The sequence below is a fragment of the Mustelus asterias genome, chromosome 4 (genome assembly GCF_964213995.1).
Source record: "Mustelus asterias chromosome 4, sMusAst1.hap1.1, whole genome shotgun sequence".
Taxonomy (NCBI): Eukaryota; Metazoa; Chordata; class Chondrichthyes; order Carcharhiniformes; family Triakidae; genus Mustelus; species Mustelus asterias.
The window spans coordinates 108,869,965-108,883,773 of record NC_135804.1 but is presented as its reverse complement, the minus strand read 5'-3'; the positions used below and the strand labels follow the sequence as shown (position 1 = coordinate 108,883,773).

Below are 13,809 nucleotides of genomic sequence, written 5' to 3'. Positions count from 1 at the left end.
GTGCTCACTAACCTATTTAATTGGAACAAATATGCCAACTGGCACAGAATTTATTCCTTCACCGCCTTATAAACTTCATTTGGATGGCTCCTAATTTGTTGTTCTCAGTGTAGATATGAAGCTTTTTTAACCTATCCTGATGATAAAGATACTTCATCCTGGAAATTAGACGAGTGGCTCTCCTTTGCATCCTTTCAAGCCTCTGTATCATCCACCTTGTGAGGAGACCAAAACTGCATTCAATATCACAATGAGACCTGACCACAATCTTGTACAAGGACAAAATTGTATGCCTTGTCATAGACTCAGTTAACTTATCCTCACTTCTGTAGAGAGAGATCCACTAGAATATCCAGATCTAGGTTTCTCCAAATTCTTTAAAGCTTTGGCAACGGGTATGTGAATTTTGAGAATTCATCTTGCTCACCACATAATACCCACAGTTGAACATTATTTGTCATTCCAAATCTTCCATCGTGATCTACCTGAAGCATACAAGCAGATGTATTTTAAAAACCCATCAATTTAATTGAAAGTCTTGTACTAAATCTGTAACAAATCATGTCACAATTCTCTGACTCAACAACTTAACCATACTGAATTGATGCCTTAGCAGAGATTTCATGGTAACCCAGTCACCTTTTTATATTGTCCCAATTGTGCTATTTATTTTTAGTGCACCTAAATATGCAGAAGTTTAACTTAACAGTGAGGGGAAAATTATTTCTCCCTTGATTTTTTAGACAGTAATTCATGATGTAAATCTTATTTTAAAAATTCTGATTGCAGTGAACCATTTGCGATTAGAATCCAGGCTAATATACACATGTCATACATAGAGGGAGTGGTATCCTCTGCGAGATTGGCATTTCGAATGACGGGTTGAACTGTGTTAGATGTTTACCTTCGTAGATGAATGTAAAAGGTTCTGTGACATTATTTCAAGGTAGTATGTGAAAAGCTCCTCCTACACCACCCAATGTCCTGGCCATTACTTATTATTTATCTACCTCTGAACCAACATCAGTAAAATAGATTTTCTGGCCATTACTGTTTGTGGGACCTTTGTGTACGAAAACTGTCTTTGTTTCCTAGATTGCAACAGTGAAGACATTGCAACTATGTCATTGACTGTTATGAACTTTGAGATGTAGTGAATTTTTGAAAGGTGCCATATGAATGCAAGTTCTCCCTTTAGAAAAGACTTGTGTTAGATCCCTGATCTGTACTGAGTAATGTTAGCGAACACGGACGATATCTGTCACAGTTCCTGCTCCTATTCAATATTATTGACTTCTATTGTAAATGCATATTAATAAGAGTTAGATTGTGCTTCGCATAAATGGGCTGCCGCATTTGCTGTGTTACAAAAGTGACTACACTTCAAAGATATTTTTTGTTTTGTTCTTTGGACTGGAGAGTGACTGGCAAGGCCAGTATTTTTGCCCATCCCTAATGGTCCTTGGAGGTAGTGATGAATGAGCTTCTTGAACTGCTGCAGTCTCTATATTGTTACTGCTGCTGTTAATACTGGACAAGTCAGATCTCAGAGTGAAACCTGGCTTGATAGATCCTTAAGGTTTTTTTTAAGTCGTGGAGGAAAGTTACTGAAAAAATCACAGGAGTCTACTGATGAACTTTTGATGCAGAGAATAAAATATTTATTAAAATAAGAAAAGTGAACCATATCACACAAGTCAAAAATGTTGGAAAGATCTCAATACAAACATGAGAAGATAACTCAAATTCCCACAATTCCTCTACCCCAGCAAATATCTTTACAGGCACACAAACCAGTGAAGAGTTACCACTTGCTTAACAAAAACGACTTGTTTAGGACTGGCACAATTGCAGATGGTTTTCTTCCAGTGACTTCCTGAGCCTCCACTTGATGCTTTTTGCCAACTAGTATCTCTTCCCGAAGTACCCAACATAGTACTTTAAACTCTGTTTCTTAAGCAGCAGAGCAAAAAAAATGAGTTAGTCTTCCAGTAGCATCTCTGCTAAATAGATCACTTTACTGAATCCTTTAACTGATGATTCAGTTAATTACAATCCCACTCGCTGAAAATTCCTGTTTTTTGTCTCTCATCCACACTAAATGTGGCTTCTTTCAACTCCTGTCTTTTCTATGTCTGTGTCACTGAATCACTGCTGCAAGTAACAATAAAGCCTTTCTACTTTTTTTTCAGAATCATTGAATTTCAACCCCTTTAAAACTTCAGGGGTTGTAAGACCTCATTAAAAATATACAAACAAACCCAAAAGACCAGAAATCTTTGAGTTGCAAGTTTATCCAGACTCCTGTGCACCAAGGTTCATAAAACCAAAATTAGTGATGCAGTTGCAAGTCAGGATGGTATGTGGTTTAGAGGGAATTTGTAGGTGGTGGTGTTCCCACACATCGGTTCCCTTGTCTTCTAGGTGATAACGGTCATAGGTTTGGAAGGTACTGTTGTTGAAGCCTTGACAAATTGCTGCAGTGCACATTGTGCAGACTGCTGCTATTGGGAAACCATGGTGGAGGGAGTGAATGTTTAAGATGGTGGATGGGACCAAACTGAGCTTCTTGTGTTGATGGAACTGCACTCATTCAGGCAATTGGAGAATATTTCATCACACTCCTAACTTGCCCCTTGTCATTGGTAGACAGGTTTTGTGGAGTGGGAAGGTGAGTTATTCCGGTCTCTAACTTGCTTTGTGGTCAGTGTTTATATGTTTATATAGTCCAGTTCAGTTTCTAGTCGGTGATAAGACCCCACGACGTTGATGGTGGGGAGATTCAACAATAATGTCGTGGGGAAATGGTTGGATTCTCTCTTGTTGGAGATGGTCATTGCTTGTCACTGTTTGGCTAGAATGTTACTTGCCACTTCTCACCCCAAGCCTGAAAGCTGTCTAGGTCGTGCAGCATACAGGCATAGACTGCTTCAATATCCAAGACCTTGGGAGTGGTACTAAACATTGTGCAATCACAGTGAACATCTCCACTTCTGACATTATGTTGGAAAGAAGGTCGTTGTTGAAAGTGTTGAGCCAATGCTACCCTGAGGAACTCCAGCAGCAGCATTCTGCGCCTGAGATGATTGGCCTCCAATAACCACAGTCATTTTCCTTTTGCAGCCAAAAGCGAGATTTCCCCGATTCCCATTGACTTCAATTTTGCTAGGACTCCTTGATTTCACCCTTGGTCTGACTGCTACCTTGCTGTTAAATGTAGTCCCTCTCACATCATCTCTGGAATTTGGCTGTTTGTACATGCTTGGAATATTGCTGTGATAAAGTCTGGAGCTCAATAGCCTTGGCAGAATCTAAACTGAGCATCGGTTAATAGATTATTGCTGAGTAAATGTCTTTTTATGGCACTGCCAACAACATCATTCATCATTTTGTTAATGATTGAGATTTGCCCTGCATTTTTATTGGATAGATGCCGTATTGTAGCTGTACGAGAAAGCTGGTTCTGGAGCAGAGCCCTTCAGTACTACATCTGGGATGGTTTTGCTGTGTCCAGTGCCTTCAGTAGTTTCCTGATGTCGCATGCAGTAAATTGAATTAACTGAAGAATAGTGTGTCTATGGTGGTGGGGATCTCTACAGAGGCTGAGATCGATCACCCACTCTGTACTTCTGGCTAAAAATATTTCCCAGTGCTTCTATTGTGTCTTGTGCACTGATCCGTTTGGTTTCACTCTCATTGAGGATGGGAACATTTTTGGAGCTACCTACTTACTCCTCCAGTCAGTTGTTTAATTGTCTACCAACATTCAGTGGAAGGACTTCAGAATTTTGATCTGATCCATTGGCTTTGGGATTGCATAGCTCTGACTTATCACATGGTGCATCCATTGTTTGATATGCATGTAATCCTTTGTTGTAGCATTACCAGGTTGGCACCTCATATTTTTCAGTATTCTTGGTGCTGCTCTTGTTATGCTCTCCTAACCACCTCATTGAGACATTAGCTGTAAAACACATTGGGATGTCATGTGCTTGTGAAAGGCACTGTATCAAGCAAGTCTTTCTCTTCTTGGCTCCCCATGGTTAAGAGGCTTCCCAGTCCTTCCTAGGTTCATCTGTTATGAATGGAAAGTATTGAAGACATATATTAGTATTTATGGAGCCATAAGTTGGCATGAGTCACTGCCTTCAATTTGAGGAGCTCTTTCTTGTTTATCGGGTCTTAATTTCCTTTAAGTGATATTCAGCCTTTACCTCCTCATGGGTGGGGCACCATTTCCATTACAGTTGAATCCCAATTTTCCTTAAACCATCAAAGTTGCTTCCACAAGTCTGTCTATCTTGTGGCTTGATAATCCGAGTCAAATTGTCTCAATTTCATCTCTCATTACAAAGGATGGATGTGAAAAATAGCACAAACCAGTTGTTTTGTGAATATTGATCCTTTTAAAAATAAAAGCGAAGTCGTGATTTTTCTATGCACAACATTCAATGGAATATACTTGCAGAAATTGTAAACTTTCTTGCTTTTAAATGTTTTTAATTAGAAAAGCAGCTGTGCCAATTTACTCATGGACGTGTGTAAAGGTGACCATTTGATTCTCCATTGAAAAAGGCTCACATTTTCCCCCCTCTTCTTTCTAGTTGTTTCTTGAATAATTTCTGGGTTTCTCTTACACTGCTTTATTTTGAACTTCATTTTATAAATTGATCAATTTGTGTGATAAACTTCCTGTTATCATTCGTAATTAAATTTATCTTGTACTGGTTTGAACACCTACAATTTATTTTAAACTCCTATTCCTTGTTTATCATTTCAATTCCTTAATTTTCTTGTGTACCTCTAAGGCTGCTTCTCAAATGATCTCAACTCCGATTTCTTCAATCTTTCCTTTAGCTTAAATCCTCAGTAGAATTAGCCTTGTGGCTTTCCTCTGCGTTGCCTCCAATGCTTTTCTCTTGTTTTCTGTTAACTTGAACTGAACACATTTTTGAGTTGAGTTTTGGGTTGGTAGTTTGTGTATCATAACTTCGAGTAGTAATTTCATTTTTAAGGCCCTACAGTTAGCCATGCTGCAGTTATACTTTTCATTTGTATATGAACATTGAACAAATAAGCTTGAAGGCTTAGCAGGTGGAAATATTAAGATTGCATCTACAATTTAGCTTTGTTCTTTGAAAGTAGTAGAATCTCTGGTTAGAAGCTTCTCCCTTCGTGGTCTTTCTTGCCTGATTTTTAAAAAAAGAATTGGGAATTGTTTAGATTTCCCTGCTGCTATAGAGTCTCTTCTGTTGTCTAAACTAATTACATCTGAGGGATGGCATAGAATGAAGTCCTTGTATACTTTGGGATTTGTAATTCCAAGATGTAGGAAGCGGCATGGGTGCCTCCTAGCTCTTGTTGCCAAAGTATTTAAATTTGCATTGAGGCTGTACCTGTTTAGATGGTTTGTCTACATGATAGCGTAACTTTTCCTTGGTATTTGTGAATTTATTTAATGGATCATGTAAAAGATATCATACATTGAATATTGGACTCTACTCAAATGCTGGTCCTGTTACTTCATTTTTATCTTACAAGACTTGAAAGCTTGAAATTTGTAGAAAGACTGCAGGTTTTATGGTTTTCTGCAGTGCATCATTTTAAATCTATTTGTTATACTAATTGATGTATTTCTTTTCTTTCCTTCCACCCCCAAATGTAGTACGCTTCAGCTGGCTGTATCTTGTCATTGCACCACACGGAAAAGCCGGAACATGAAGAGGTGTGTGAATTTCGCCCATACATGTGCCCTTGCCCAGGAGCATCCTGCAAGTGGCAAGGATCATTGGAGGCAGTCATGCCTCACCTCATGCATACGCATAAAAGCATTACAACTCTGCAAGGAGAGGACATAGTATTTCTGGCAACTGACATCAACCTACCTGGTGCCGTGGATTGGGTTATGATGCAGTCCTGCTTTGGTCACCACTTCATGCTGGTGCTTGAGAAACAAGAGAAGTACGAAGGCCACCAGCAATTCTTTGCTATTGTCCTTCTAATAGGCACACGTAAGCAAGCTGAAAACTTTGCCTACAGATTAGAACTGAATGGAAACCGCAGACGCCTCACATGGGAGGCCACCCCAAGGTCAATCCATGATGGGGTTGCAGCAGCGATCATGAATAGCGATTGTTTAGTCTTTGACACCTCCATAGCTCATCTTTTTGCAGATCATGGGAACCTGGGTATTAACGTTACAATCTCAATGTGCTGAATTGCGTTGTTATAATGCAGCAGTGTACATGTAACAAAGGAATGTTTTTCGATTCAGAAGATACAGTAGGCAGAAGAATGCAGTTCTATGTACTTTTCAGCACCTTGCCTGTGTGATTGGTGCTAGCCCATTTGACTGCTCCATGCGTGCATGTAATGGAATGTAATGAAGGCATGCTCAGCACGTGGTTCCAAGCCTGACTAAAAGAAGATGGAAACAAAAACACCAAAACAAACACAAGTTGTTGCAGCTGTTTTATAAATGAAAAGTGATTCAACCCTTTTTTTTTTAAAGAGTTATCTTTTCCTGCTTTGTGAAATGTAAGTTCAAATTATTTGAGGCAAATTATTCGAGATGTATTTATATACGGGTCCAGTGTATAGAACTACATTATGCGCCACATCAGTACTTAAAAATGCAAAGCCGGTAGATGCTTGTGCCTATTTTAAATATGCTTCAGGAGAACAGTATCTGACTATTATTTACAAAGATCAGTAATGGTGAAAAGCCATTGCATGGGTTATTCTTTATTTGTTGCCATGACAGATGGGTTTTGTTGCAATTTTCTCTTGGGTAAGGTGGGAACAAACTTGCAAAGAGAAGCAATGGGAAAAGCAGTTGTGGATAAATCTAGCATCAGTAGTTTTTTAACTTTATAATCCCTATTATATCTGTATGCAGTTACTTGTATTGGATTCAGTTCTATTCAAATTATTTGTTATTAAATTGCCTAATCAAATGTGTAAATGTTGACTGCAGGCTCACGTTTTGAGTAATCTGTTCATTATTTGTATAGTGAACGAGAGAAGTTACTATGCTCCATGAAGTGTATGTGTGGGTACGTTGGCTAGCTTTGTGGCTGAACTGCACAGCTAGGTTCACTGATTCAATTGTAACTTTTAATTTAAAAAAAAATTGAAATGCTAGAATAATTATGTAGAGCCAGTCAGTATTTATTAATGAATTACAACTGTTAGCTATAAGGAGCTTGCTGACTTCTAAATGATATTAAGCAAAGCAATGTTTAAATGAATTTTTAAAGTTAGATTTGAATTTAATCAACATGCTAGCAGAACACTAAAGAACCAAGAACATGATAAAATTCTCGGAAACGTGTGGTTTATCTACTTTAGTCAATTATGTCGAGTAGTTGGCCATTTTCAATTATTTTTGTAAATGTAAAAAAAAAGGATGAGGTAATAGTAAAGGTTATTATCTTTCTGTTCTCTTTCTCTCTACCCCATCTCTCCAAAGGAGATAAAACCAACTTTTCATAATATGCTGCATCCAATGGGGTGATATTATTTTGAGACTTTCAAACTGGAACACACATGACCTCAGCTTGTTTTATGGCTCTCATCCCCTGTCTCTCTTTTTACCATACATCATTATGCTTAGCTCATACAAATTAATAAAAGGCCTTCGGACCAACTTCTCTGAATCACTATGGGTGCAATTCAGTGACAGTGGACCCAGTTGCTTTGGCTTGCATACATATCTGTTGCTATCCGCAGACCATCACAAATTTCATAAAATTTTTGATTCAGATTTAAATGTACAGATTAATTTTTTATATATTTCAAGGTGTAGGGTTACCTAATCTTTTGAGCAGCATTTAGATTTTTAAAGTAGTAATTTCCGTGATTGAAAATGAAAGTGGATCTGATGGTGAACCGAACATCTCCCGTCCAAGGAATTTAGATTAGTCTAGTGTTTGTCTTCATCTGGAGAAAATCTCTGTAACACTGCCTACTGTGATTGGTTTTGAATAACGGAGTCTTTTTTCTAATTCTTTGGATTTATTCCAGGTTGGAACTCAAACATGGCAAATTCCTCACCCAGCATATAAACTCAAGGGAAAATATAACTAAAATGTGAAATATAGGGCATTTTGGTCCAAATAAGTCTTGTGATATGTGAAGTAAACCACCTGAGGCTTTGCCATCGCTTGCACAGTGCTAGCATAGAATGCAGAAAATACTCCTGTTGAAAGCTTAACAGCATACCTACCTTGTGTGGAGATCAAGCAAAGGGACTTGTAACCTACCTATTTTTAGGTAGCTGTTAGGAAATGATTTATGGCTTTTTAAGTAAATGACAACTTAACTTTGCACTCTTCCAAGATTTTTCTCAATGAATTATGTGCAAGTGTGCCCAGAAACACCCATGTTTAACTTACTTTAATGACCAGAGTAATAGCATAAGAAATAAGAGCTGGAGTAGGCAATACAGCCCGCACATTTCTTCCACTATTTAATAAGATCGTGGCTGATCTTCAACCTCAACTTTCCTGCCTGATTGCTGTATCCTTTGACTCATTTAGAGTTTAATTGCTGAATTGAGTTCCAGATATGCGTACAGCATTTTGACAGAAGTATCCTATTAAAGTGTCAAAACATCACGGTATTGTTTGCACAAGTTCCACACGTCTGGTAGGAACAAAGTTCCAAGGTCTTATTGATAATGATGACCCTGCTCCTGTGGGCACAGTTGTGATGCCTGCATTCGGGCTCGTGGAGCTGCCAAGTAGCATTGACAGACTAGCAGAAGATCAAAAAAAAGTGATTTATGGTTAGGAAGTAATAAATCCATGTACTCTTCAAAACTACTTCTGTTACTTTGTGATGCTGTGCCTATTTATTACTACCATTCCTTCTGCGGGGTTGGGGGTTCATTTTCAGGGAAGACCTAAGCATGTAGTTTGGCAGCAATCCACACACTGAAACCAGCAAAATTCAGAGCAGTGTAGTCTTTCAGCTGTTGTAGCTGATGTAATACCAGTCTCTTTGAATAATGCTTCAGCAATTTACCAGTTTGAGGTGAGAGTTTGCAACAAGAAAGATTCAATACATTATTGAAGACTGGATAGGCTGAGGATAATGTGGTGGTGAAGAAGGTATAATCAACAAAAAAACAGTCTGCAGTACTTGTTGCCTGGTCTTGTTTAAGGCAGTTGCCACTCTAAGATATCTCTCGAGTGGCAACTAGCAATGATTAATTCGAGTTCTATTTCTTAAGTACAATAGCAAAACTGCGTTCTCTTAGAGTTATTCTGCACCATACCAGGCTGGGTTTTTTTTACTCCAAAATACTGCGGATGCTGGAAATCTGAAATACAAAAATGCTGGATAAACTCAACAGGTCTGGCAGCATCTATGAAGAGAGAAACAGTCACAGACTCCAAACATTGACTCTGTTTTTCTCTCCACAGATACTGCCAGACCTGCTGAGTTATCAATTTCTGTTCGTTACCCCTTCTGAGATAAAATGCGAGAGACTTTTATTTACTGTCCAATTTTTTCTTAGTTGAAAATGCACTGTTTTTTCACCTTCCCCTTGGCACTGCATACATAATGTGTATTTCTCTTACTTTCAGGGTATATTTCTCTGTATGCAGTTTTGTAAAATGGCAACCTGTACAGAGATGGTTATACTTTTTAATGGATATTTTCCAGAGGTTTCAATAAACTGCTTTTAATGAATTTTTAAAAATGCATCTCACTAATTTTGAAATTATTAGGGCTATTCCAAATTTAATTAAAAGTTAATGCAATTTGTTTCCTGACTTGCAGATCCCTTTCCAATATAATCAAAGGGATCCTAATCCTTCATTTCTCCATCTGTCATATTTCCAAATAACACATTATGGTTTACTCTAATGATATGTCATCTTTAGTGGCAACCTACCCAAGAAGACAGTCTTTTAAGAACAATAAGAGAAGGGCAAGTGTGTTCAGGCTAAAAAGTCTTTCAGACAGAATTCTCTGATTTAACCACCCCCCCCCCCCCCCCCCCCCCCCCATCCCAATCATGCCCAACACCAGTTGTATGGTTTAACTTGACTCAATACTTGAAATGCACCTTCATTTAAAGAATGGTGTCCTTTAAAGTTAAGTAAATCTACCCTTCTGGGCACTGATCAAAAAGAATCCAGCTAAGATATGAGTGGATCTGTGATACATTTTAATTAATCTTCTTCACTAAAGCAGGCTTTATAGTAAATGCAACCTGCTTCTTGATCCATGAGAAGAGTTGGTAGATCAGTGCTCAATTTTGATGTACTAACATTTTGAAACTACAAAGTTCAGCCGTTTAAAAAGAAAAGCTGAAATTAACCAGAGTAAAAGCATAGAAATGAGTGTGCTTATTATAGTCATGTTTTATACTCTGTTGCAGCAGTACATTGAATAAATTTAATCAAATAAAACCCAACAGGGTTGCTTTGAATTTTGTCAAACATGGTAGTTTATACTGTATGAGTTTTTTAAATTACTTTTGGTAATTATGCTAATGTACATTTTTGAATTCAAATTTGGATACTGTGGATTTCCTGTTGAGCAGGTGTTAACATTTGTATTGTACAAAGTTTTTCTGTTTTGTTTTATATATTTGTGTTTCTGTGCTGTTTTCTTTTTTATGTATGTTTTGTTGTACTGAAAGAACAAATAGTTCTCTGTTTAAAAAGTTGTTTAATTCTCATCATGAATGGCTGTTGAAACACAGTAAAACTTTAGTTTTGAAGTGACCACTCTTTTTAATCAGGAAAACTGTTCTGTACTAGTACAAAATAACCTATTTCTTTATTTGCTCTGTATCCAAATTGCAATAAATTAATTAAAACAATTTACAATGATATTACACTTGTTGTTTTTATTTATCCAAAGCTGCCAATAAGTATTCTTTTTAAAAGATCTAGGTTCTGACTGAAGATATTTACTTTCCCTCTATGCATGTTAACACTTGGGTGAGAAGGTTGGTGTGGGAAAGGTCAGCACATTTGTCCATACAGTAGCTGAGTCATACCAGGAAGAATGGCCCCCACTTGAATCCTTTAATTTTTTTTTAGCTCTGGGAGGTATTTGCCTCAATGCATCTGAAGAAGGGAATAATTGGCCTACTCCCTAATTGCTGTCCAGTTATTGACAAGACCGGATACAAGTCGTGACTACTTTGAATCAAGAATCTTAGATATATATTTCAAAAACATTTACATCTTTGGTCAGATGCTCATGTTACTGTTGGAGCATGTATTTCCACAGCATGTTATCTGGCACAGGAAACCCAAAAGCTAAGGCTAATAGTACTGCTCTTAAAAGTAAAACTAAATATAGGAGAATCTGGAAATCTTAAAATAAAACAGAAAAGGGTTTAACACTCAAGTTGAGCAGCGTCTATATGTGAAAAACAATATTGACCTGACAGAAGCTTCCTGAAATATAATTATTTTTCTTTTTGTAGATGTTACCCATGGTTAACAACAGTCATGGATTGTCAATGATTCTCCCTGAATGGAAGATTGATCTTGTATGTCTACTACGAACCTGGGAGAAGCATCTGAATATTGTGCCTGCACAGACCTTGTACAAGAGCTACTAATGCTGAAGTTGAAATCCCCTAGGTTTTCCAATTCTTAACAACCGGAACCTACCACTCTCCTACTCAAGGCTCAACTTGCAGCTGTCTTGGGCCTCCAACCATTCATTGCCTCCAAAGTTTATTAAATAATCTGGAATTCCCTAGAGACTGCAATCACCTTGCTGCCATAGCTTCTGGGGTGTATGATGGCGGAGCAGGTCCAGTTAGCCATTAGAAAATTCCTATTATGTTCAAGCTCTGGAACAAGTGTGCAAACTTAAGTAAAATCCAAGGGCTCATTAATCTCGTGTTTGTCATTCGTGGATTGTGTACTGCATGTGTCATGAAATTTATTTAAACTATAACCATATTTTTAACATTTGCCATGGTGATTGTCATTTTCTTGAGCTTAACTCTGGAGGCTCTGACCACAGGAATTGTTTATATATTATGCCATCCACATTTTTCCAGAAATACTTCTCTCCATTCACAATATGAATATCACTAGTGCAAGCACGATGTCAAAACCTTTTTTTTTAGCACTTTTCCTTTGCAATGGAGGTATGCCCTACCTACCCAAACTGCTTAGTGTGGCAGAATTCACACTATTTCTGTTAAATAATGTTTTGAAAGGAAAAAGAAACACCTGCATATGGTGCCATTCTCAATCTCAGGGTGTCTTAATGTGCTTTACAGCCAGTGAAGTACTTTTGAGTTAGAGCCGTTATGGTAACGTGACACCTAACTTGTGCACAGCAAGCTCTCACAAACAGCAATACTAGAGATGCTGGGCATCTGAAATAGAAGCAGAAACTGCTGGAAATACTTAGCCAGTTTGGCAACATCTGAGGAGATAGAAGCAGAGTTAGATTTCAGGTCTGTTTCTCCATAATTGCTGTCAGAAATGCTGACTATGTCCAGCGTTGTGTCTTTAATTATGTTGATTGAGGGATGCATACAGTAAGTACAGGATAAGACTTTATTCCTGAACCATTTTGCAACATCAGTGATTTTTCAGGATCCTGACCTTCAGTATTTGTTTCTTTCCTCTTCCAAATTCCAGAACATCAAGGTTTGGTCTCTCTTCATTCCTTGTTCCTGATTCTAAATGCCATGTGATTAAATGGCATATGATCAAATTTATAGGAATGGATCCGACTAACACTGGCAAATCAAACTACTTCAGTTTCCATCATTTTCTGTCTTTAAAGATAGACGACTTGTCTACTTATCTAGAAAAGATTTTACAGTGCACCTTTGTTCCTTGCTAGCTCGCTTTCTTATTCTCTTTTCCCTTCCTCAGTTTCTTGGTCCCTGTTTGCTGGATTCTAATTTGCTCCCAATCCTTGGGCTTTCTGGCAACCTTCTAAGCCACTTCCTTTGTTCTGAGGATCTTTTAACTTTTGTTAGCCACAGTTGAATCATCTCTCCTGTTGGGTTTTTGTGTCTTAAGAGGATTGTATATTTGTTATAGACGATGTGATACTTGTTTAAATACTAGCCATTGCCCACCTACCAACAAATTTTTTAGTGTATTTTCCCAATCCACCATAGCCAACTTGTCCTTCAGTTTCCTTTGTTTGGATGTAAGACCCTAGTTTAAGAATGAACTATATCACTTTCGAACTTAATGTAAAACTCTATCATGTTATGGTCACTATTTCCTAAATTTTCCTTTTCAGCAAGATTATTAATTAACCCTTTCTCATTACATAACACTACATCTAAGATAGCCCGATCCTTAGTTGGATCTTCAATGTACTGCCCAGAAACGCATCTCACACATGCTCCAGGGATTTATCCTCCACAGAATTAGTGCTAATTAGGTTTATCCAGTCTATATATGAAATCGTTCATTATTACTGTATTAACCATTTTACATGCAGCTCTAATTTCTTGATTTATACTGTACTCAGTTACCACTATAGTTTGGTGCCTTTAAGCAACTCCCACCAATATTTGCTGCACCTTGCTGTTCTTGGCTCCATCCAAATTGATTCTACATCTTGATCCTTTGATCGAAGATCCTCACTTAATACACACCAATATCCTGCAAACAGCCAAATGCTTTGGTTTTAGTTATGTTGACCAGGTCCACAGAGCTCCATTGCACTTCCTCAAATGGGGTTCTTCACATCCACCAGAGTGGGTAGGTTTGCCTTGGTTTAATGTCTTGTGAATAAGACAAAAGCTCTGTGGAAAATCACTGATGAGATCTAGAGAGCAAATGATAATTT

General features: G+C 37.8%; 1 protein-coding gene across 4 annotated transcripts in view; it reads left to right on the top strand.

Annotated features, from left to right (window-relative positions):
- Nucleotides 1-13,809, top strand: part of siah2l (seven in absentia homolog 2 (Drosophila)-like) — a 184,066-nt gene that overhangs the window by 46,639 nt on the left and 123,618 nt on the right. Inside the window, exons 2-3 of one of the 4 annotated variants that reach the window (XR_013497654.1) lie at nucleotides 5,666-6,537; nucleotides 11,456-12,971. The exons of 1 other annotated variant lie outside the window; for it this stretch is intronic. Coding sequence is in view for 2 of the 3 variants with exons in the window: in XM_078211569.1 (XP_078067695.1) it covers nucleotides 5,666-6,217 (552 nt within the window). In the remaining variant the exon portion in view is untranslated. Of the gene's footprint in view, nucleotides 1-5,665; nucleotides 10,853-11,455; nucleotides 12,972-13,809 lie in introns of those variants that run through there. 2 more of the 4 variants (XM_078211571.1, XM_078211569.1) reach the window with 2 other exon arrangements.